The 24,880-nt window shown below is 44.8% G+C and overlaps 1 protein-coding gene across 4 annotated transcripts in view; it reads right to left on the bottom strand.

Moving 5' to 3' along the window:
• Positions 1 to 1,219: 1,219 nt before the first annotated feature.
• Positions 1,220 to 24,880, bottom strand: part of LOC146799989 (uncharacterized) — a 59,588-nt gene continuing 35,927 nt past the window's right edge. For all 4 annotated transcript variants that reach the window (XM_085620917.1, XM_085620918.1, XM_085620919.1 and 1 more), the window contains 5 exons: positions 22,830 to 22,901; positions 22,536 to 22,625; positions 20,618 to 20,695; positions 18,925 to 19,035; positions 1,220 to 3,156 (listed from right to left, as the gene is read on the bottom strand). In XM_085620917.1, the coding sequence (XP_085477043.1) occupies positions 2,384 to 3,156; positions 18,925 to 19,035; positions 20,618 to 20,695; positions 22,536 to 22,625; positions 22,830 to 22,901 (1,124 nt within the window). In that variant the 3' untranslated portion in view covers positions 1,220 to 2,383. The remainder of the gene's footprint in view (positions 3,157 to 18,924; positions 19,036 to 20,617; positions 20,696 to 22,535; positions 22,626 to 22,829; positions 22,902 to 24,880) is intronic.

Below are 24,880 nucleotides of genomic sequence, written 5' to 3'. Positions count from 1 at the left end.
CTAGTGGAAACATTAGGAAGTGACAGAATGTCTCATATTCTCAGCCCAAGCACCACATACACTTCATCCCTCTGTTTGACTTTATGCCCTGTAGTAAAAGCAACTTGCTTGGTGAGTCGTGCAACGCAGACTATATAGAAGCAACATTACAACTTCACTGCCTGTCAACTCAGTCTCCTATCCAGCCAATCTAATTGTAAGCAGGAGTTTGTTCAAGCTCACACTTATATTTTACAGACCTGTTAGCCCAGAGGCAGATTATGCAGCAAGAGATGACGGAAATTCTATCTCCTCTAATTCCAACATGGGTGTCTGTTACACTACTCTACAGAAAGTCTATAGCAACAACAAACAAACTGAATGTACCAGCATGAGATTTCTGTCTACAAATCAGAACTAGTCAATGTAAAATTCTGATGCTACAGCAAACTTCCAACTATAAAATATGGCAAGCTCAAGTTTAACCTGAAGACAAACTAAATAACCCTGATATGCACCCCCAAAAATCAAAGTACAGAGACCACTGGAGGCGATAATGAATAGAAATCTAGTTTGGCGCAGGAGAAAAAACTGTCCAGGATATTCCACTCATGTGGTTTTCAAACACTATAAAGGGTCAACATTTAAGAGATAGATCCCAAAAAAGAACTAATAGGATGTGGGAGAGGGCACTTTCCCATGATACTAAGGAGATTCTACAATTTAGAAAGTGTATACTTAAGCATTCAATCTTTCTAAATGTCTACATATCATCTACATGTGCATGAAATTTACGAAACTCTCACATTACCTTGCTGTTTCCATGTAATAATCCTAAATGTTCTCAAACTGTAGTTGCAGCATTTGTCCTTTAGTTATAAGAAAGTAATATTGCTCAGATGTCCTCCTTTCATTTGTTACCTTTGACCCTGTACAGCACTCCACTGTCTGTTCTGGCTAGGGTAGTATTACGTAAATACCACATACATAAAGATCTCTCACTGATGCTTTGAGGGACAAGGAAGCTTGACTTTGTCCATAGTATGTCTTCTCCTCAGCACATTTGTTGTCTCTTATCGAATCTGCAATATTTCCCCCGCTCTCTTGCAAAGGGGAACTCTTGCTATGATTAATAATATAGATTTTCTGACTGCTTTTTTACTCTAGCCTTTGTAAGCGTTTTTAGGACTGATGCATGATGTCCACATGAAGAAAATCGTCCTATTCAGTCTGCTATGTCTTTCTCTGAACATTCATGTTTTTAATACATAGTTATCTAGACTCCCCTTTTTATGCTGATAATTGTTTTATATCTTATAGCTTTGCAGATACACCAAAACGGGAGTGTCTTAAGTGCATTTAAATAAACAAGTTAATGACATAAAAAGCAAAATACTTTTATAAAAATTAAATTAAAAACATGCCTCCAGCAAAGCATAATTTACAAATTTACAAGAATACACAGGACCCTTCTTGATGTTTCCACGGAAGGTGCCCAAGGGATTGTGAAATGAAATCAAACTCTGTTAATCAAATAAAGATCCAATGTAATTTGTGAGTCTCTACAGTGGGGACAGGACTGACCAGATCAAGGGCCAAAACTTGACCTTTTCTCAGAATGTTCCTTGATGGTTCTTTACATCCAAGATTACAATCTGACAGTAGAAAACTGGTGGTTACTTTTAGATTGGTTTATTCTGATAGTCATAAATCAGCTTATGGTTTGCTGAATCTTGTCGTTTTTAGATGTTTCAGATTTAAGAATGTGGAATACCATCAAATACATTTTCATCATCCAACAACACTATACTTTGTTTTATTTTCAGCACTAGTCTACATTGACTTTATTGAAAACAGGTTGTTCCATTGTTTTGATTTAACAGCTTACACATTTCCACAAGTGGTCTGCAGTTATTATTCACATTATTATTCTGGATAATTAGTAGATTTAACAGGTTTGTAGATTTCATGGGAAAATAGTACATTCAGTTATTGCAGAGTTTAAATTTCTTAATGGTAATTGATATGCAGGTACTAACTGAGTTTGTATGTGCTTTCTGCAGTTCACCTTTTTTCTTTGTGAATTCGCAGTTGTGGTAGAAAACGCGTCTTCTGAATAAATATTTTATGCATAGTACAGGGAATAAAAGTCCCACCCTTTCTGGGTCTTCAGGTGCCAAAGATGGCGCAACTTGCTTATGAATCTCTTCTCATATTCAGCCAGTGAAATGTCACCATTCATGTGACAATCACTCTGTGTGGCTAGCTGTTCTGTCTTTGCCATTTTTTGCTAGAATCTCTCCTCACCTTCAGTGCAGCAAAAGTAATAGCGACTCTTCCCCATGGGTGATATTAGGTACTTTCGAAGTGCAGAGTTTATACTAACGCTCTTTTCATGTACCTCTCATTGAAAAAGCCTCTCTACTGTATGTGTTCTTTGGTGTGCTAGAAGATTTTGCTTTTGAGTAAAGCTCTTCTCACACACAGTACAGAAAAAAGGCCTCTCTCCCCTGTGTGATCGTAGGTGCTTTAGAAGGTCTGACTTATGGGCAAACCTCTTTTCACAAACACTGCAGTGAAAGGGCCTCGATCCTGAATGTGTTCTTTGGTGTGTTACAAGATTTTGCTTTTGAGTAAAAGTCTTCTCACACTCTGTACAGTGATACGGCCTCTCTCCAGTGTGTATTCGTAGGTGCCTCTGAAGATCCGACTTAAGAACAAAGCTCTTCTCACACACAGTGCAGCGAAAGCGCCTCTCCCCTGTGTGGATTTTTAGGTGAGTTTGAAGATTACTCTTTTGAGCAAAGCTCTTTCCACACACAGTACAACAATAGGGTCTCTCTCCTGTGTGGGTTCTTAGGTGGTTTTGAAGATCTGGCATTCGAGGAAAGCTTTTCTCACACATGCTGCAGTGATAGGGCCTCAATGATCTATGTAACCTTTCATGTCGTAGAAGACTCGACATTCCAGTGAAGCTCTTGTCACACTTGGTGCACAGGTAAGGTCTCAGCCCAGCATGGATTTGTTGATGCTCCACAAGAAGCTCCTTTTTGTTAAATCTCTTCTCACACTCCGTACAGCCAAAGCATTTCTCACTTTTGTAGACTTGTTGGTAACTTTTTTGTAAGCAAGCGCCGTATTCTTCCTCAGGCATGCTTCTCGACGCCGCTTGTTTGGCTGCAAAATGAAAATAAGAGTTAAAATTATAGTTAGGAAATTAATATATAAAGAGAAACAAAGACATGTAAAAAGTACATAGTATCATTATAGTTCACCATCTGAATAAAAAGAGAATGTTCTTTACACAAATGCTGAGCAGTCGTCCAATACGAAGTGCCACCACTCAGTTCTACAACTGAACACCAAGAAATCCAGCCTTAGATATGAATCATTCAATGCAGTGATTAGTATCTTAGAGACCTGAGATATACAAGTGTAGAGAAAGACACCAATGGTAAATGGAAGCAATCTAGCAGTATCTACAATGAACCCAACACTCCAAAAGAAGGAGTCCAGATCTTTTCATGAAATCCCTACATGGTTGTGAACAGGAAAGCCCGTTTCTCATAAGGTTCTTCCCCTGTCTCGTTACAAGATATACCTTTTTTCTGTAAAAACCAAGCAAAGGATCGCTTGTGACAGCCAACTATAGGTTAAAGTGTTGATGGCCTACAACCTCCTAAAACTCAGATACTGCTTGGACTCAATTAGGTTTTGGTTTTAAGGGGCATATGTATTAAAACATAGTTTAGCGAGTCCTTAATAGCGATTTTTTGCAAATCGCTATTAAGAACTCGCAAAATGCAATGGATGTAGGAATCGCAATAATAATTGCGATTCCCACATATTCCTCAATTGCGACTTGCAAATTGCGAATCGCAATTAAGGAATATCTTCCCATTCATTCCTATGGGCCTGGAGGCCATTAGGAATGAGTGGGAAGACATTCGCAATTTGCGAATGCAATTTCCAGGGTGCAAGTGTGTCAAAAGGACACCCTGTTGCCCCCTGAAATATGTATGTGTGCACATGTGGCACACAAACGTGCCCTAAGGGCATGTATGTGCCCCACATGAACCTTTGAAAAATGCAAAAAAGTGCATTTTTCAAAGAAATCGTAAATTACCACCAACTTGAAGTTGGTATTAAACTGCGATTTCTTAAGTCAAAATCGCACAACTTGGGTGCTTCCTGCATTGCATTTAAGGAATCGCAATTTGCGATTCCTTAAATGCATTCGCAAAATAGGGAATCGCAAATTTTGCGATTCCCTATTTTACGAGGGTCTTTTGGGATGATACATCCCAAAAGGCTTTTTCCCGTTCGCAAGCGGGCCGATTCTGAGAATCAGCCCCTTTGCTGACAGGAAATGGGCTTGATACATATGCCCCCTTAGTGTTTTATTTATGAATTCCAGTGATTTTCAATGTCTGAGATTGCTTTCTTGAGCATTTAAAAAAATCCAGTACCGACAATTCCACTGATAACATTTGTATTGTTGAGTCTCACAGTTAAGCTCCACTAGAGGAGCTGGATCCCCAGAAAATATACCTGCATCAATGAGCTCTGCCTGAACACAGCACACTGCAGGACTCAAACAGTCTGATCTTAAGAGGACTGAGTTATTTACCATAATTGGCTTCCAAGCTGGTACCCGTTGAAAAGATAGTACAGTGGGAGCAGCATCAATACTTTATTCAGATGCAGTTGGACATGTGACTCATTCATCCCCAAAACATCTGGACTTTCAAAGGCAAGTCTGTCCAGAAGTTTCCCACTTCCTCAAATAGAGAACTTGCCAGAAAGAGCAGCTAAGCAAATTATGTTGGGCTGAGCTTCACACTGCTTGCTGTAAGAAAAAGGTAGGATAGTGTATCTTGGCCTGACTCTCAGAGGAGTGCAGCAACAACTATGTATGCATAGCTGACCCTGAAGTTGTTGGATGTTTAGTTTGTGAGCCATAAAATCTGCAGCCAGCTGTGCCTGCTTACCAGAGCACCATTAATATCCATGGGGTAGCCCAGCTTCTCTCAGAGCCTGAGGAATTATGACAGTATACAAAACAAAGGTTCTGCAGAGAAAGAGACAATTGCTTTAAGAATACGTTTTTCCTGTTCAGTTAGGACGACCAGTCAATGGTCCACAATAAATGTCTTATAACCACAATGGCAATAAATACCAGAGTAAGCACGGATTCATTTGCAGATCTTGACTGCCTGCAGCACAGGACACATGCTGGACATATTGTGTGGCACTTCCAAACTCACCAAGGTACTGGGGAGTCCTATGACACTGACTTTGAGGAAATACCAACGGCGATGCTGTTAGCTAACGAGGACCCATAATAATCTTGGACCATCACTTTGGCTCTGCATACCAGTCGAACTGAAAACATTGTGTGTTTAACCACCCTTTATATGTTTCTACCCAGCCAAAGTGGTTTTCTGTACAAAAGCAGCTTTACTGCCGTTCCATAAAGGGTATCCCATCACACTTCCCACATTTTTCCCCAACTGCAACAAAGAGGACGAGAGGCTACACAGGCTGGACCCACATATGGCAGTTGTTATTACAGCGATAGAATGAAGGAGTTTAGATTGGATCGTTCTATTTTATTCGGGGGTTTTTATAAAGCACATAGCTACCCGGAAGCCTCCCAGCACTAGAACAACTCCTCATTATTCTGCCCGATGGCCAACAAGGCTAAGAAATTTAAAGCAAAGTTTTCAGGGCCTTAAAAAAGGACAGCTCATTGGACAGCTGGCGTAGTTCCAGAGGGAGAGAATTCCAGATCTTCGAGGCCTGGTTAGAGAAAGACCGGCCTCCCCAGCTCCAGCCTCCCCAGCTGGATCTTCTGACTCTGGGGACCTACAGCAAATGGATGAGGAAGATCTTAATGATCTTCCATCTTAAGAGAGTGGGGCCTCTCTTATGACAAGACATATGCAAAATGCATAGGGCCTTAAATTGAACACGTTGTTCCACTGGGAGCCAATGGAGATCATCCAAGGCCTTCTTAACGGATTGATGCCCGGGAAAATTCATAAGAAGCCAAACAGCGGTATTCCGCAGAGTCTGAAACCTTTTCTTCATGTAACAAGGGGAGCCAAGATAGAAGGCATTACCATACGCTAGGCGAGAGATGACAAGGGCTTGGACAATGAGTCTCTGGCTACGAAAGGTAGCAGATTAAGGACCTTTCTTAAAAGTCTAAGAACACCAAAGCAGCTTGCAGCTAATTTGTTTTTCTTGGTGCTCCATAGTAAGACTGGAGTCCAACCGCACACCTAGGCTCTTTATCGCCTCTTTAGGAATGGGAAGACCATCCAGGCAATCAGGTAAGGGAGTTGGGACATTTTTGCTGAAATTATTGCCCAGTAATATAATCTCAGTCTTATCCTCACTGAGCTTCAGTTTGCAAATGGCCATTCATATGGCAACGTCCTAAAGACAGGGGGAAAGACTAAGGTGGTTAGAGCTTGAATCTGCGGAGATGGAAATCACCAGCTGGGCGTCGTTTGCATTGGAAACCAGAGACAACCCAAAAGACGGGACAATTTCGACCAAGGGGAGCACATAAGGATTGAAAAGAGTTGGGCTGAAAGAAGAGCCCAGTGGCACCTCACAGTTCAATGAGAGGCTCTCCGGGTACCAGGAATGATGAAGCACTTGGAAAGTTCTGTTCTTCAGGAAGGAGGAGAGTAATTTCAAGGCTGGGCCTTCGATGCCCACTGTGGAAATCCTATGAATAAGTGTAGGGTGGTCTACGTTGTCGAAGGCCACACTCAGGTCCAGAAGAATAATGTCTGCCGAGCCTCCTTGTGCCAAGAGAGATTTGAGTTTCTCAACCACAGTCCGCAAAGCTGTTTCAGTGCTGTGCTCTAAACCCCATTTGAGTGGGATGGAGGATTTCAATGGACTCAAGGAAGGTGGAAAGAGGTTTACTAACTTCTTTTCCAAGAGCTTTGTCGGGCCAGCTAGAAGAGAGATCGGCTTGTAATTACTGAGGCAGAGAGGGTCAAGTCCTATTTTTTAACAAGCGGTTTAACTGCATGTTTAAATTGTGAGGGGACTTCCCACTGAGGAGGGAGAGGTTCAACAGGTCAACCAAGATGGGGCAATACTATCATACCCCTGGAGTAAGATGTAAATGGGGGGGACAGGATCCACGGGGGCGCCATATTTTACCATTGCTAAAAGATTAGAGAGTGAGTCTACGATAAGACCAGGAAAAGGGGTAAGCGCCCCTTTCAATTGAGCAGAGGAAGGCTTCCTATCTGAAGCCTGCTCAGTGATAGGATCTGCAGGGAAAGAAGAGCATATGTCTAAGATCTTTCTCTGGAAAAATAACGCCAAATTATTGCTGTGCTTAGCTGAACCTTCTAGGGCAGAATCTACAGTCTTAGGCTCTGTGATATCTTTCCAGATCCGGAAGATCTCTTTAGGAGAAGTAGCAGAATGCTCAATTTTCAGAGGAGTAGCTCTTTGTTGGGTATGTGAGCACCAAGAAAGGCGAGGCTGTCCAAAAGTGAACACTGTCCTGATGGATTGTCCTCTGCATTAAAATCTATTATGCATTTACTATAAAGGAACCACAAGAAGGAATCTGGGTTTATTACGCCAGAGTGAAGGTATCTTCCTCAGCGCTGGCCAGGGAAGGCCCTAATATGGATATATGTTACATGGCGACATGGACTTCCACTAACACATCCGCAATTAATTATTGCATGGATTCGGAATTGAGAAGGGATGGCCATTTTGCTCATTTTGTGCTCCAGTATTTTCTGATCTGACCATTCCTTTAGACCTACCGCCTGGGAGAGGGTACTTCTGGGAAATGTGAAAAATCTACAGGTAGCAGTATTCATCAGAAGAAATAGTTGCTTACATCTGGTAACAATTCTTCTGGCATACTTTATCTACATGCATATCTGTCCACTTCCCCGTTGGTGATAAATACAGGAAAAATAAGTTTCCTGTTTAAATGTTGCAGTGCATTTTCACTGTTGCTTTGCACTGGTCTCGTCTCTACCTATAAGGGCTTGTAAATAATGGGCAAGAAATAGACATCAGAGCACAGAGGTGACTATATAATTCCAATAAGGTCACATCCATGTAGTAACCAAGGATGAGAGGGAGCCGATTCCACCTACTGATGCAGGAGATCTATTATGAGTTTCCGGATTGAGTCTGCCACCTGGGGATATTCAATGGCAGGAACAAATCTTACCTGTAATCCCAGTTCTCTCTGAGGGGAGTACCCACTGAAATCATAAGCGCTGCTGGGACACCGGAGCAATTCTTTCAAAGTGACATTTCACCTTACTTTAAAAAGCCAGGAGGTACACGAGACAAAAAAGTAAAATTGGTAGCCTCAAGACAGGATTAATTTCCAATTTCATCAACTCACTTTGAAAGATGAATGGAGAAACCATTCAGTCTTTAGAAATCAGTAAAAATAAGTAAAAGTGATCTTTTAAAAGGTTCTTCACAAAGTCTTTTTACTTACTTTTAAAGTGAATGAAAGGGAAGGGTACAGCAAAGTAACGGTATGGGCTGCAGGACTGAAAATAATGAGAACAGAATACTGCGCTTTTAAGGCATCTCTGACCTCCTGAGTCCCATCAGGCCCTACAGGTGGCAGTTAGCCAGCTCTTTTTCCAGCTTCTGCTGAAAGGATCCTGAAGCAGAGCTCTACCATTTTAAGGCTTTTTCACTTGATTCTTTCTTTAGAAATCTTATCAATAGTGATTCACTCGACTTCCTTTCAGAATGTGGCAGAGAAATGGCAGAACAGACCAGCACAGGATCTAGATCCTCTGTTTGCCAGAAACTCTCATGATGTACTTTGAGAGAGAGAGAAGATTCACCTGCATGGTCAAGTAAAGCACCGTACAAGGCAAGATTCCCTGGCTGAAGAGACATCCAAGGGAAAAGGAGAGACTGTTCTTTCCACCAGTACCCATATCTCACCGTCTAAGGACTCCAGCAAAGGGAGATCCAAAAGGAGAAAATCCAGTGAGAAACAACGTCCCTGTTCAAATTCGTGGACATAGACGTCGAGAACGTGTACAGCACCTACTTACTCACCGTCAAGAGCTGGATCGACAATGAGAATACACACCAACAAGAGGCTCATCAACATTAACACATAGGTCAGCAACCAGAACTCTGACGTCGAGACATGGTTCAACATTAAGACATCATGTTTCTTCACAGGAAAAAAAGGCAGAATGGCTTTCGCGCATTAAATCTCCAGTGCCTACTCTCCATTCCAGACAAGATTTTCCTGTCATCATACCGAATTTACAGCCTCCTGTGCCTTATACACTTCCATAACTTCCAATGGATTCTTCACCTAATCCTCTGCCTCCGCCTCCTCCTAGTAGATCCAGTGGTAATTCCACCACCAAATCCACCAGCCAATCTATATACTATTCAGTGCTTGCGATTATCGATGGAGATCCCGTGAGATAGAAATAGACTACCCATCAGAAAGATTGTCTTTGCCTCATTAACTGCCCTTTTAAATGTTCTTACCAGACAAACGTCTGTAGCATGCAAAACAAAGTATGTGCCTTGAAACAAGTGGTAATAAGTTTCAACAAGGGTACGAATGATGAAACCCATCTAGTGTGTGGGGACATTTCAGTGCCACTAAACATTTTTTTTAATTACTTTATTAACTAATTTTGTACACAACATGGTATCGACCTCTTTATGGGTATGATATATTACATAATATATCTGCCATCCAACTTGCCTACTAGTGATCAGAATTACACAAAGAGAAGATGAAATAGGATAGCACAGTTATCGCCAGAGGTCAACCACACACTTCACTCTTCCACAATGGCCATGAATGGTCTCACATAGCTAAATCAGGGACTTGCGTATCTGTTGACCGCATCTGAGATATAGAGATAGAGATATATATATATATATTCACTGAAAAAACCATAGGTTTCACACACGTTATAGTTAGGAATTAGCATTTAAAAAACCTTGCAAATTCACTGAAAAAACCATAGGTTTCACACATGTTATAGTTAGCGGAAATTTTACTGATAAAAAACCAATGAAATTCCCCCGTTATAGTTAGTGCAGGCAACTATAACTCACGCGACCGCAATCCTCTGCTGATGCTAATACTGTATTTAGACACTTATTTGCCCATGTCTTCTTCCATACATTTTTAGCTATACATATATTACAAATATTTTTTTTTCATAAAGACACATATGTCATCAGCAGAAGATTGCGGTCGCGTGAGTTATAGTTGCCTGCACTAACTATAACGGGGGAATTTCATTGGTTTTTTATCAGTAAAATTTCCGCTAACTATAACATGTGTGAAACCTATGGTTTTTTCAGTGAATTTGCAAGGTTTTTTAAATGCTAATTCCTAACTATAACGTGTGTGAAACCTATGGTTTTTTCAGTGAATTTGTACGGTTTTTTAAATGCTAAGTTACTTTACGCCATTCGTGGCGTGCGCGCCCACTTAACGCAGTTCGTTCCGTGCGCGCACGGTGCGCTTCGCGCACCGTGCGCGCACAGTAAGCACGCGGTGCGCTTCGTGCACCGCGCGCCCACTTTACGCAGTTAGTGCCGTGCACGCACGGTGGGCACGCGGTGCGCTACGCGCACCGCGTGCCCACGTTACGCTAGATGGGCCATGTACGCACGATGCGCTTCGCGCACCGTGCGCACATGGAGGACATATGATGCACTTCGTTTTGAAAGGTAATATTTTAATTTTTCGTAATTTTTATAAGCCATGCACAAATGGTGCCCTTCGGGCACCATTTGCACACGGGGTGGACAGAGTGTGGATAATTTTTTTTTTTTTTTTAAATATTATAGTTTATCTCATCTGTTATAAGCCATGCACAATTGGTGGCCTTCGGCCAACCAATTGCACACGGGGTGAGGAGAGTGTGGAGAATTTAGTTTTTTACATCATTTTTTACCGTACGCGTAATCGGCGAAATTAGCGGAAAAAAAAAAATCCGTTTTTGGCCTTGGGGGATCTTTGGGGACTCCCTCAACATGGCTATGTGTGTGGGAGCTGTCTAAACAGCCCCTTTACATGTTTTTGTGCTTTGTATTTTCATCATCACTCTCAGTGCGAGAGAGAAAATGGCGGCCGCCGCTTCCTGGTTTCGGCCGATTCGAATGTTTACTAAGATCTAAGAGCCAATCAGAATCGCGCTCGCGCACGCCACCGTACACGTACGGTAAGCGTACCGTAAGCGCACCGTAAGCTGGCTCAGATATATATATTGATTTAAAGGCTATTTTCTCAGAATCTACTGAACAGATTTACACCAAACCTACAAAAGGCAATTCCTTGACCTGAGGACTACCTCTCTGCCAAATTTCAAGTAATTCTGTTCAGCCGTTCGGGCTGTAGCCCTGTCTAAAGGTCCTATGGAAAAATGCATGGGAAAAACGCGTTTTGGGACCCCCCTTTTATCCCAGCCCCCGCTTGACGAATCCCCCCGAGACTTTCAGGGTAGGAGCGGAGCGTAGCGCCCCACCTATTTTGAAAAATTCGCGAGGATTCGTCGACCGGCGCCAAAGTTATTCAAAATAGAATGTTGCAGATTTCCTATGGAAACGTGGTCCTAACTATAACTAACTATAACATGTGTGAAACCTATGGTTTTTTCAGTGAATTTGCAAGGTTTTTTAAATGCTAATTCCTAACTATAACGTGTGTGAAACCTATGGTTTTTTCAGTGAATTTGTACGGTTTTTTAAATGCTAAGTTACTTTACGCCATTCGTGGCGTGCGCGCCCACTTAACGCAGTTCGTTCCGTGCGCGCACGGTGCGCTTCGCGCACCGTGCGCGCACAGTAAGCACGCGGTGCGCTTCGCGCACCGCGCGCCCACTTTACGCAGTTAGTGCCGTGCATGCACGGTGGGCACGCGGTGCGCTACGCGCACCGCGTGCCCATGTTACGCTAGATGGGCCATGTACGCACGATGCGCTTCGCGCACCGTGCGCACATGGAGGACATATGATGCACTTCGTTTTGAAAGGTAATATTTTAATTTTTCGTAATTTTTATAAGCCATGCACAAATGGTGCCCTTCGGGCACCATTTGCACACGGGGTGGACAGAGTGTGGATAATTTTTTTTTTTTTTAAATATTATAGTTTATCTCATCTGTTATAAGCCATGCACAATTGGTGGCCTTCGGCCAACCAATTGCACACGGGGTGAGGAGAGTGTGGAGAATTTTGTTTTTTATATCATTTTTTACCGTACGCGTACGGTAAGCGTAATCGGCGAAATTAGCGAAAAAAAAAAAATCCGTTTTTGGCCTTGGGGGATCTTTGGGGACTCCCTCAACATGGCTATGTGTGTGGGAGCTGTCTAAACAGCCCCTTTACATGTTTTTGTGCTTTGTATTTTCATCATCACTCTCAGTGCGAGAGAGAAAATGGCGGCCGCCGCTTCCTGGTTTCGGCCGATTCGAATGTTTACTAAGATCTAAGAGCCAATCAGAATCGCGCTCGCGCACGCCACCGTACGCGTACGGTAAGCGTACCGTAAGCGCACCGTAAGCTGGCTCAGATATATATATTGATTTAAAGGCTATTTTCTCAGAATCTACTGAACAGATTTACACCAAACCTACAAAAGGCACTTCCTTGACCTGAGGACTACCTCTCTGCCAAATTTCAAGTAATTCTGTTCAGCCGTTCGGGCTGTAGCCCTGTCTAAAGGTCCTATGGAAAAATGCATGGGAAAAACGCGTTTTGGGACCCCCCTTTTATCTCAGCCCCCGCTTGACGAATCCCCCCGAGACTTTCAGGGTAGGAGTGGAGCGTAGCGCCCCACCTATTTTGAAAAATTCGCGAGGATTCGTCAACCGGCGTCAAAGTTATTCAAAATAGAATGTTGCAGATTTCCTATGGAAACGTGGTCCTAACTATAACTACCTACTGGCGACCGCCAGTAGGTAATAGATATATATATATATACACACACTTGTCCAGGCACAGGGCTGCTCACATATTCAGTGAAGGGATGCCATATATGTTCAATTTATTCATTTTCATGCACCACAGCTCATTAAACGTGGTGGGAAAAATAAGGCACTGTAGGCTTTAGAGCCAGCTCTGAAAGATGGGTTGTCAAATAACCCACTGCCTGGAGGTCTGCTACTAAGAGGATGGCTCCTCTGCCGCAGGAAATATAAGCATGTGGCCTGAGAATAATTGTACATTAGGTAGAAACTTCAATGTACAGTACAGAAATGTTTGTTCCACAGATAAGGAGGTGCTGAGAAACTACCATAACTTTTCTCCTGAAACCATGGGTGTTAGACCTGGCACCATTGGCGTGGGTCTCCCTTCCATTTCTTTGCTGTTGCCTCATGTGTTTTTGCTGGTTATGGATGCTTTGGGCACTGTGCCACTGCTGTTCAGTGCCACAGTGCAAGTGCTCCCTATGGTAAATTGATGTATGGATTAGTGACTCCATGATTGGCTTGATTGGTTTACTTGTCAGACCCTAGTACAGTGCACTGCGTGTGCCCAGGGCTTGTAACCAATGCTGTTGGTGGGCTTGCAGCACTGATTGTGCCACCTACTGGAGCAGCTTGTAAAATGTGTCTCAGGTCTGCCATTGCAGAGCCTGTGTGCAGTCTGGTACTGCCATGCTGAATGGGCAAGTGCACCCACTTGCCAGTCCCTAAACCTTCCCTTTTATACATATTAGTCACACCTGTGGTAGGCCCAAGGGCAGGGTGCATTGTAGGTAAAAGGTAGGACATGCCCTGATGTGTGTGGCATGTCCTAATAGTGAATTGCAGCCATTTTCGTTTTTCACTATTGCAAGGCTATCTGTTCCCCATAGGCCAGAATGGGCAGTTTGATTATTACATTTTATAATCCTAACTGACTCAGGGAACATGGTAGAAATTCGAGTTTAGTGTGCCTGGACTCAGAATGATAAAACACATCTTTTAGTGAAGTTGGTTTTAACATTCTGTGTTTGAAAATACCACTTTTAGAAAGTAGGTATTTTCTTGTCTAACCATCCAAACCTGCCTCTGCTAGGCTGTGTATTCCTTGTCTGGAGTTTGAGTGACAGGGGCTGGGGGATTCCAGGAGTAAGGGTGAGTCAGCACAAGGCTGAATAGAGAGATCTGCATCTAGATGGGTGGGAGGGGTTGCACCTGGGACCTGAATAGGGCGGGGCCTTCCCTCCACAATGCTGGCTCCACCTCCTGTGGTGTGTCTGATGTCCCTGCCCTGCACTGTGAAAAGAAAGTAGGGGACATGTCAACAAAGTGCTTCAGGACTGGCCAGAACTGGTTTGGACTAGGCAAAAGCCTCTCTGCCTTCAGAGAGCAAAGAGAAAAGTAGTATAAATATTGGGACCCAGACCCAAGAATTTGAGATCACTTCTGGGAATCAAGACGAACCTTTCCTGAGGAGAAGAACCAGAAAGCTGAAGGAGGAGACTACCCCTGTGCTGTGTGTTTGGGGGTTGGCCTGCAGTGGATGCTTCATTACCAAAGACAGGAGGAAAGGACTGAGTGTGCTTTCTATCAACTTGAAGAAGAATCACCAAGGGCTTGAACTAGAGCTTGCCTCCTGCCTGAAGTTTCAGGGATTCAAGACTTCACCAACAAGCTCCCCCCCTGAATTCCCTTGCTGGGAATTGAAGTGCCTGCTGTTGTGTTGGCCCTTCTGTGAGACTCCGTGTCGCTGGGAGTGCGATGCAACAACGAGAAGCGTGTCGCCGCCGCAGCCGCTGTCATTGCATCGCACCGGAGAGCAGTAAGAAACCGACGCATCAACTCCCCACACAGTAAGGAAGCGAGCATCAACTCCCCTGCGCAGCAGTAAGGAACCAACGCATCCACTCCCCTGCATGTAAGGAACCGACGCATCACCTTCCCTGCGACCCTTTTGTTTTCTAAGGTACATTGAGAGTAAAGTGTTGCATTTACAACTTGAGAGAACTAAGCTATATTATAACATTTAAGAGACTATTTTTGAGTACAGTATTGTGGATTTTTGTCGTTTGGTCTTGTGTCAAGTCTATATAAAAATACCTATTTTTATAATACAACCTGTGTGGTGTCCATTTGTAGTGTTGTCACTGTATTACTGTATGTGTTCACAAATGCTTTACACACTGCCTCTGAGATAAGCCTGCCTGCTCGTGCCAAGCTACCAAGGGGGTGAGCAGGGGTTATTTTAGGAGTGTAGCCCCTTACCCTGAGTAGACGCAAGGGTTCCTATTTGTCACAGGTACCTACCTATGCCAACTAGAGACCCCCATATCTAACAATGGGTATCAGAGAGAAGGAGCCCCTTGGGTTCCTGCTCTCCCAGCGCACAGCTCCATAGCTCACCCAGGCAGTCCTCTGCCTAAAACCTGCTCAGACCGCCGTTCGAGGCCCCGTGCCTCACCCTGGACTGCTCTTGACTTCCTGGTGGCATAATTCTCGTTTGTTTGTCTATTGGGTCTATTTCTCTTCTGGTGACTTAATTCTCATTGTTTTTACTATTGGTTTAATTTCTTTTATCCCCTCATTTCTTATATACCCCTTATCTCCCATTCTTCTCTCTCCCCCGCGTCCTGCCCCTTCTGCCGGTTCCCACCTCTGCTGCCCCCGCGGCCCCTCGCGCTCCTGTGTTTTTTCACGCTGCCGCCTCCCAGTTGTCCCGCCCTCCTTTGCCCTCTACTTAATGGAGGCCGTGCCCAGTGCCAGTAACAGTCCTTTGACCTACCAACGCTATAGTTCAGCGGATCTCCACGCACTCAACGGCAGCAAGGATAACTCTCCTCTCCTCTCGACACCCAAGGCCCTTTCACCTGCCGAAACTGCCACCACTCCTTCAACATCGCCAAAACCCAGGACCCACCTCCGCCAACCAGCAACATCCACACCGCAGCCCAAAGCCTGCAATGTATCCTCCTCAACGTCCACTACCTCCACAGACACGCCGCGGACTTCCTCGAAAGTAGCTCTCCCAACGTCGCTTTTCTCACCGAAACATGGACAAGCTCCACTTCGGGCCCTGACATTGCGATTGCCATCCCAGAAGGATAGAAAATCACCCGGAAGGACCGCCCAAACAGCCCCAGAGGTTGCATCGCTATCGCCCACAAGGCCAACCTAGCCTGAACACCCACACGGACGGGCCTACGGACCTTTTGGAACACCTCAACTTCAAGATACACGTCACCACCACCCTACGAGGCACCCTCATCTACCGACCTCCCGGACCCCGCGCACCCTTCTCCGACATAATCACCCCGCATGCCATCACTTCCACCGACTACATTCTGCTGGGAGACTTCAACTTCCACCTCGACAGCCACCAAGACCCCAACTCCATCTCCCTCCAGGATAAATGTCATTGGACTCAAATCAGATCTACCAGAACCAACGCACTCAGCAGGACACACCCTTGACCCTATCTTCAGAGCAGGAAACTCCATCTCCTTCAGCCACACCTCCAAACTCCCATGGACGGACCACCACTGCGTCCACTTCACCTACAAAGCAAACATCCCCTGCAGATGCCCAACCAGCTCCAATGTGGGAATTGGAACAAGATCTCCGATGAGCAGCTTCGCGCCCACCGCCTCAGACAATGACCTCACCACTGCCGCCCACACCTTACCCAAATGGATCACAGACTGCGACAACACCGTCCCCCCCCTCAAGAAATCCTCCAACCCTCATGCCAAGAAGGCCAGCTGGTTCTCCACTGAACTCCGGGAAGCCAGACGAACCTGCAGTCGTCTTGAAAAACTATGGGGGACTACAAAACCCCAGCAAACCTCAACAACTACAAAATAGCCACCACTGCCCACCACAATCAGACACTCAAGGAAGAAAGAACTCCAGGACAGAATCTCCACCCACGCACACAACAGCAAAGAACTCTTCGGCATCATCAAAGAGTTTGCCCAACCCAACAGCGAGTCCACCGATATCCCACTCTCCAATGACCTCTGCGACAAACTTCAGCGCCTTCTTCCATCACAAAATCGAGACCATCTATGACAACTTCGACAACAACTACCTCCACAAGGAACCCACACCCACCGGTTCCTGCACCACACAGCCGACGCTGGACAGGTGGACCGCCCTCAGCATCGAAGACACCCTAAAGACCATGAGGACCACCCACTCCGGGGCCCCCACGGACCCCTGCCCCCCACCACATATACCACAGAGCCGCAGACATCATCGCCCCGAGCTACAAAGAATCATCAACCAATCCTTCGAGACCGCCGCCTTCTCTGATGAATGGAAACACACAGAGATCAACCCTCTCCTAAAGAAACCATCGGCAGATCCCAACGACCTCAAGAACTACAGACCGATCTCCCTACTTCCCTATCCGGCGAAAGTCATTGAAAAATCTGTCAACAGCCAACTTGCCTCCTTCATCGACGAGAACAACATCCTCGACTCCTCCCAATCAGGCTTCAGGAAAAACTACAGCACAGAGACCGCCCTCATCGCCACGACAGACGACATCTGCTCCCACCTCGACAGAGGAGAGACTGTGGCACTCATCCTCCTGGACCTCTCCGCGGCCTTCGACACAGTCTCACACCACATCCTAGCCCGCAGACTCCACAGTGCAGAAAACCGAAACAAAGCCCTCAACTGGATTCGCTCATTTCTCTCCGGCAGAACCCACTGGGTCAGACTTCCTCCCTTCATCTGGGAGCCCACGCCAGCCACCTGCGGAGTCCCCAAGGATCCTCCATTAGCCCTACTCTGTTCAACGCCTACATGGCTCCTCACGCTTCCATCAGCAGATAACACGGACTCAGCAGCGAATCGTACGCAGACGACACGCAATTCATCCTCTCACTATCCAACGAACCTACCATCTCGAAATACACCTTTCAAGAAGGAATGGAAGCAGTCACCAGGTGGATTAAGAACAGCTGCCTACAACTGAACACAGACAAAACCAAAGTACTCATCATAGGCCCAAATCCCGATGCCTGGAATGAAATCTGGTGGCACCCAGCCCTAAGGAACCCAACCCCACCCACGGACCACGCACGCAACCTCAGAATCATCCTGGACCCCATCTCAAAATGGACCCCCAGATCAATGCAGTCACCTCTTCCTGTTTTACACCCTCTGTCTTCTATGTAAAACTTTCAACTCGATCCCCCTCGAACACAGGAAAACGGTCACCCACACCCTCATCAGCAGCATAGTGGGCTACAGCAACACACTCTACGGCGGGATCAACAAGAAACTCACCCGCAAACTCCAGGTTACCTAGAAGGCTGTCACCAGACTAGTCCTCAACCTACCACGCCATTGCCCAACACCTACGGGCACTACACTGGCTCCCCGTCGAGAAGGGAATCACCTTCAAGCTTTTCACCCACGCCCACAAAGCCCTCCACAACACTGGCCCCGCCTACATGAAACACTGCCTCTCGTTCCACGCACCCCAAAGATCCCTCCGATCAGCCCAGCTTTCCCTCGCCACGGTACCACGCATCAAGAAGACCAGAACAGGAGGTCGTTCCTTCTCTTTCCTTGCGGCAAAAGCATGGAACACCCTCCTTCTTCACCTCCGCCATGCACCAACTCTCTCCAAGTTCTTGAAGGATCTCAAGACCTGGCTCTTTGACGAATCACCATGAGTGTCTGGCTCCGCATGTACCCTGAAAGGCCAGGGAAGACCTCTGACCCTCTTGGCCTTTGAAGATTCTCCGTGAGTGCCCAGGAGCTGCGCGCTCCCCCCAGCGCCTTGAGACCCATCCGGGTAAGTAGTTGCGCTTAACAAACCATTGATTGATTAATTGATCGATGGGTTCGCTTATTCCAACAAGCAGCCGAAGGCCTAGTGTGATTGATCCTTTTGATTCTTCTGATCGATTCAATGTTTTTTAAATTCCAGGTAGGAAAAGATGACATACCTGCAGGGCTTTGAGTGTTTGTAACTTCTCCAGAGTCCTGATCAGCCACAGTATAGACCTCTTCCTCTTCTTTAATGCCATCTGATATAATCTCTATTGTGAAGTCTTTTTCTGTAATAAAGGAAACATTAATGATTAATTTCACCACCAGGCACTAGACCTTAAGGCCTGGATCTAGACCTCTGTCACCTGCCCGCTCGCTTCATTACAGCCACTCATTTTTGCAATAATCGGAGCTGAACCTCTCGCCCTCGACCATTGAACCTCTCGCCCTCGACCACTGTCACCTGCCCGCTCGCTTCATTACAGACACTGATTTCACAGCCAGTCACTGGGTTAGGACCCTGCACCTCTGTCACTTTCCCATTTGCCTCTTTACATCCATTGATTTCATAGTCACAGGGAGAGGGAGGAGGCACAAAAGCTATCCCAGCACTACAACAGTAATCCCTACATGAAGTCTATACTCCGTAACCATCTCACATACATCCCGGAACGACCAAATGACACTTTAAAAACTATGTTACAAACAAAGTTAGACATAAACAAGAGAAATATAGCATTGCTTTTGAAGCAGCGCTGTAACACTGGTCTATATATATGGACTTTGTACTAAATTAAATATAGCAGCAGGTACTGGAACACGAAAGAGAGCGGAATTGGGCATGTACAAAGCAGGCAGATACATTTGTCAAACTGAAGTCTCAGGTTTGTAGTGTAGCGTAGCGCATCCGATTACAAATAGGGGCCCGTGCTATGAAATATACATTGACGACTTCAAACTTCTGGCTGAGCTCAGCATTAATACCAACAATAACTCCAGATTATCGGATTATCCGTACGGCTACTAAAAGATGGATGAAGCTAAGTGGATTATATTTGAACAGTGGAAAAATTAAGAGTCAGCTGATTAACAGAAAACGGACCACCTCTCTTTTGTTGAGCTGGACACCTGGCCTGGTTCTCTTAACGTGCCCTTGTCATGACTGCTCGCAATTCAGACTTCTTTTTTCATTTCAGCCCACAATCTCACAATATAGGAAGACGTTAAATGTGAAGACGTACCTCTTGATGCTTTGAGAAATATCTGCCCAGTGCTGACAACTGCTGCTGTGAACTCTAGGTCCAAGCAGTGGTGTTATCCAGATTACACCAATGTCTGCCAACATGTACAGGTCTCACAAAGGAGGAAATATAGAAATGCAAAACACAGCTCTGCAAACTACAGATGACTTAAAGACGAACAATCATGTGCCCACTAAATGTACTGTAATGTATGTACTTATGGTCCCATCCCAGAATGCACCGGAGGCAGATCCTTGTAGACTGCAAGTGTTTAACTGTGGAATGATTCTCCTTCAGCACGTGCAGGTTCTCAGCTTTCTTCCTGCTGCTTCAAGAAGGTTGTCTCTCTATACTCTTATAATGTAGTTCTCATTACTTAGTTTAACAGCCATGTAGTTTATTGTCCTACTGGTGATTCATTCATTCTGTTTCTGTTTTTATTCTGTTTTGCTTGCTGTGCCCTGAAAATTGGATTTTGGCATTCTTGCACATTACAAAATATACACTAAAATTATGTAAAATAAAGAGCATTCTGCCATAACTAATAGAAATATAAGAATTATTATTCTAATACTGCGTTAGAGGAGGTCACTAACATCTCTTTTTCTGGCGAAAGCTACTTCCTCACCTTTAAAGTTGCTGGCGCTTCCTTTCATCTCAGAGCACCGTTGATCCATGGAACAAGCTCCCAGCTCCTTTTCGAATCCTGCAAGAATGTGACAAACACTAGTTACAGTAAAACAGAGGAAGAATAACAGTAACAGAAGGAAGACATGAACAACTTGCACAGGTTTGCCAAAGAATCTCACTGTAACCTGTGAGCACAGCATAGCTCTAGAGGAGTGCAGAGATAACTAACAAGCATTGAAAATGCAATAGGTCTCGCCTTTGATTAAGTTAAAGCCATTTGCTTTGCTAAAGGTATTGTATAGCAAAGCAAATGGCTTTAACTTAATGAAAGGCGAGACCTATTGCATTTTTAATGCTTGTTTTCACTTGGGGAGAACTTCCGGAACACCCCTTGATAGATATATTCAAATATCTGAAGAATATAAATAAAGATTTAAACACATGCATTGTTCAGATGAGTGATGTCAGCAGGAGGGATCATGGGAGCTTGCTGTGCAGAATTTTCCGTTCTGCTGCGAGCTGCATTTCTGTAGCAACAGATTCACTAATCCTTCACAGCGGAGTGGGGCTGTGAGCAGTGATGTACCCCCCATGCTTTGAATGGGGCAGTAATGGCGCACTAAAGTCAATGACGGGACAGTGACCTGCCTGTGACAGCAGATGTTCCTCTCAGCATCTGAATTTGCAGTGTGTCGGCACTGAGATCCCTGTCCCTTAAAGAAACAGAGCAGATAATGCCCCTTATAGTAAGCAGCCTCAACAAAGAATTACACATGAATGGGAGGTGGGAGGCAACATAAATCAGTGGGTAGGACTGCTGTCAGCTCCTTCCAAGTCGGTACAGGCAGAGAGAGAGCGACCTCCACAGTTACCCCCTGCCTTCACAGTGTGAATCCATGCCATGCTTTTTGGCAGTAGGTGTGGTTGCAAAACATTGTGCACAATCATGTGCATTGCCACGAGTAAGCGCCCGCCATGTACCCGCCAGGACTAATTGCAGCATTTTTTTTTGTTTGCTCTTTAATTTAATATGGCGCGAACTCGTTCCGGAGGTATTGGAGCGCTTTAGATGAGCACCAGTTACGTTACAGAAGGACACGTTTATTTTTGGTACGCACACGGAGATTAAACGGTTTGCCCAAAATCACAGCATGTTAAGAGCGATGCTGAGATTCGAACCTGGTTCCCCAACTGCAAGGTCAGCAGCTCTGACCATTGCGCCACATGCTTGGCTTGTTTTTTTCTGCCCTTTACTATGTACCACGAATGCTCGCTGGTTCTCTTAGAAAATGGACTGCAGCTGTGCGTACTTTTTCATCTAGCTTAGACAGTAAAAGCCGCTATGGGTTGCTTTGTATAAACACCACGCACTGTGCCTTGAGGTTTCTGTTGCCATGCTGCGTTCTGCGAAGAGAAGCTGCCCTTTTCGAGTAAAGTAAACAAGTCAGTAAGCTCTTGCCAGGCAGCCGCGGTGGACGACGTCTTTTCGCTTTTTCTGCCATCTCACTTGGACGGCCTGCTTTCCTTCTGATCTTTATGGGGCCATGTGTTTGGCCCCATAAAGATAAGAAACCTTTTACTTCAGAAGGAAAGCAGGCGAGGCCGTCCAAGTGGGACGGCAGAAAAAGCAGAGCGAAAACGTCACCAACAGCTCTTTCCCAATGGCTGGCCGCCGTTTAGCATAAACGGTGATGCCAGCCAATGGGAAAGAGGGGCGGGGCTTAAAGCCCTTTACAGAAAAATCCCCAAAACGTTAAATCTCGCCAGCGAGAGTGCGCATGTGCGCAGCCTACGCTAGCGAGACCTAAAAAGGGGTAAGTCTCTGCCCAATTAAAGAACTCTGAAGCATCAGTAATGGAAGAGGACACCTAACTGCTCAGCCACAAATGTGGAAAAATGTGAGCTATGCAATTTACCTGCACTGATACCAGTGCATCGCTCTCCTCTTCCGTCTCCATCAAAAGTGCTCAACAATTTCGCCTCCGTCTCAGCGAGAGGAAGAAATCCTGGAACAGGTCAAAAGGATTAGTCAGACAGTAACAATGTGTTTACTGTATTACAAATTAGGTTTGACTCATTTACTGAGCAAATTTGTTAAAGAATCTCACTGTGGTCCATGAACATAATATCCCACTGGTGACATACCAGGAATGTGGACAATCATTGCCCAGACCCAGACATGTAACAATGCGGGGGCACCGGTCATTTACCTGGGCTGTCACTGTCGCCGCCTTCTATTCCTTCTCCATAAACAGGATGAAAAAGCTTCACTTCAAGCATGGCTGTGAGAGAAGGGAAGACGTAAAACTGTTACATTTCAGACTGTGTACACACTGTATCTTTGAATACACTGTATTCTAAATTGGGTTTGACTCCTTACTGCTTTTTACTGAGGGTTACTCAGTTTTATTCCTGACCGTGGAATGAAATAGCACTTCCATGGATACAAAGCGCTTTCATTTATTTAAAGTGGAGTCTTATAATTCTAACAAAATCTTAAACAAAGATATAAAAGATGTGATTAATTAGTTCTAAAAAAAATATGTTGAAAACATTGGAATAACTCCAAGCTAAACAGAGTACCATGATGCTTTCTCCCAGTGTTTAATTTGAGCCGGTGGGGGCCAGCGGCACTTATTTTTTCACATCAGACATTTCTCGAGAGCAAAAGAGAGAGTAAAAAAAACACAGATGTGTAAGAAGGAAGAAGAGAAATATGGCAAAGCCCTCACCAAGGGAGAAAGCATGAACTTGCAAGAGTGAGATAAAAAGGGTCAAGGATGCCTGGCAGTAGATTAAAGAGACTCGAGGTGGATTCAGGACTACACAGCCTTGGTACTGGTCGTGCTGACATTTAATAACGCCAGCTGTGGGATTCTGAGCAGCGATTTGGGCACGGGCACTCATTATTTTACAAAGTAGGCACTGCTGTAAACCCAATCACTTCAGAAGTACCAAGACCACATCTCTAGAACCTGTGTCTCAGCACAGCTGGAGTACCACTAAGCTATCTGCCTGCACCCAATCCCTTCACAGCAGCGACATTCTACAAGGGCACCTTATAGAAGAATGTACAATGGCTTTACAAATCTTTATCATTTCAGAGGTTTATAACTGGTTGGCAGGTCAAAAAGGTTAACATAATACATCGAATGATGATAAACTCTCTATTGATCATGGCGGCTAGAAAAACAGTATTGGAGAATGTGCAGAGTATACAAAATATTATTGACAACCGATGAGCTCTCAAGAGCAGTGCGTAGGGCGTAGTGCCTGGCCTAGTGTCTTACATATTTTGCTCTTCGGTAGGTTCTGGAATGTTCCAAATATGGAGCAATTGAGTTAGTGTGAGTTTGATTTTACAATAATAGACTGATAAGTTTGATGCCCTTTTCCGACGTGCTGGCGAAGGCTAGTGTCATTGATCCTTTTGATGCCTCTGATCAATTACATATTATTTTGACTCAAGTAAAAAGATGTCTCTCCTGCAGGGCTGAGAATGCTTTTACCTTCCTTGGGTTTCTGACCAGCCATGGGATAGTTCACGCCCTCCTTTTGTAAGGTCATCTGAGAACATCTCTATAGTGAACTTGTGTTCTGTATTAAAGGAAGTATAAAAGCTTGATTTCACCATTAGTAATTGGAGCTGGAGCTAAAGATTTTGACCTCAGTCACCGCCCCTCTTGTTTAATTACACCCTTTGGTTTCTCAATCAGATAATGAAGCTGAAGCTACGGCCATTGAAATCACAACAGGAGATAAAGGAGCCAACCGTTCACACGAGGCACAAAAGGATACAGAAAGCAACACCTTTCAGTGTTTTATCCCTCAAGGAATGAGATACCAGATCCAGATTTTCGGAATGAGGCAGTCTTACCCATGCTTCATCATGGGTTTCCTCACCCTACCCTGGTTACAGCTATTGATTTCTCTGTGAGTCAAAGAAGCTGAAAACCTGTTCCTGGAGCAGAGTCACCTCCTCGTTTACCTCACTACATGCGCTGATTTCACTGTCAGTCACTGGAGCTGGAGCCATGGTGCTGGACCTCAGTCCCAAATCCCTACCTCCTTGTGATCCTTGGATGCACTGTGAAGTCTGTGTAAACAGGAGCTCCTGGGCAGACTAACAATGCATGACATGAATGTTCCCTAGTAGTGAGGGGTCTACTAACAGTACACACATTCAGTAATAGATGGGCAGAGTTTTCAAGGGCATGACATCTATGCATGTTGATAGTTGATAAATCAATTGATGCGCTCC

This window comes from Triturus cristatus, chromosome 8 (assembly GCF_964204655.1).
Source record: "Triturus cristatus chromosome 8, aTriCri1.1, whole genome shotgun sequence".
NCBI classification, from domain to species: Eukaryota; Metazoa; Chordata; class Amphibia; order Caudata; family Salamandridae; genus Triturus; species Triturus cristatus.
The sequence above is the reverse complement of the archived record's forward strand: the minus strand, read 5'-3'. Positions and strand labels throughout refer to the sequence as shown.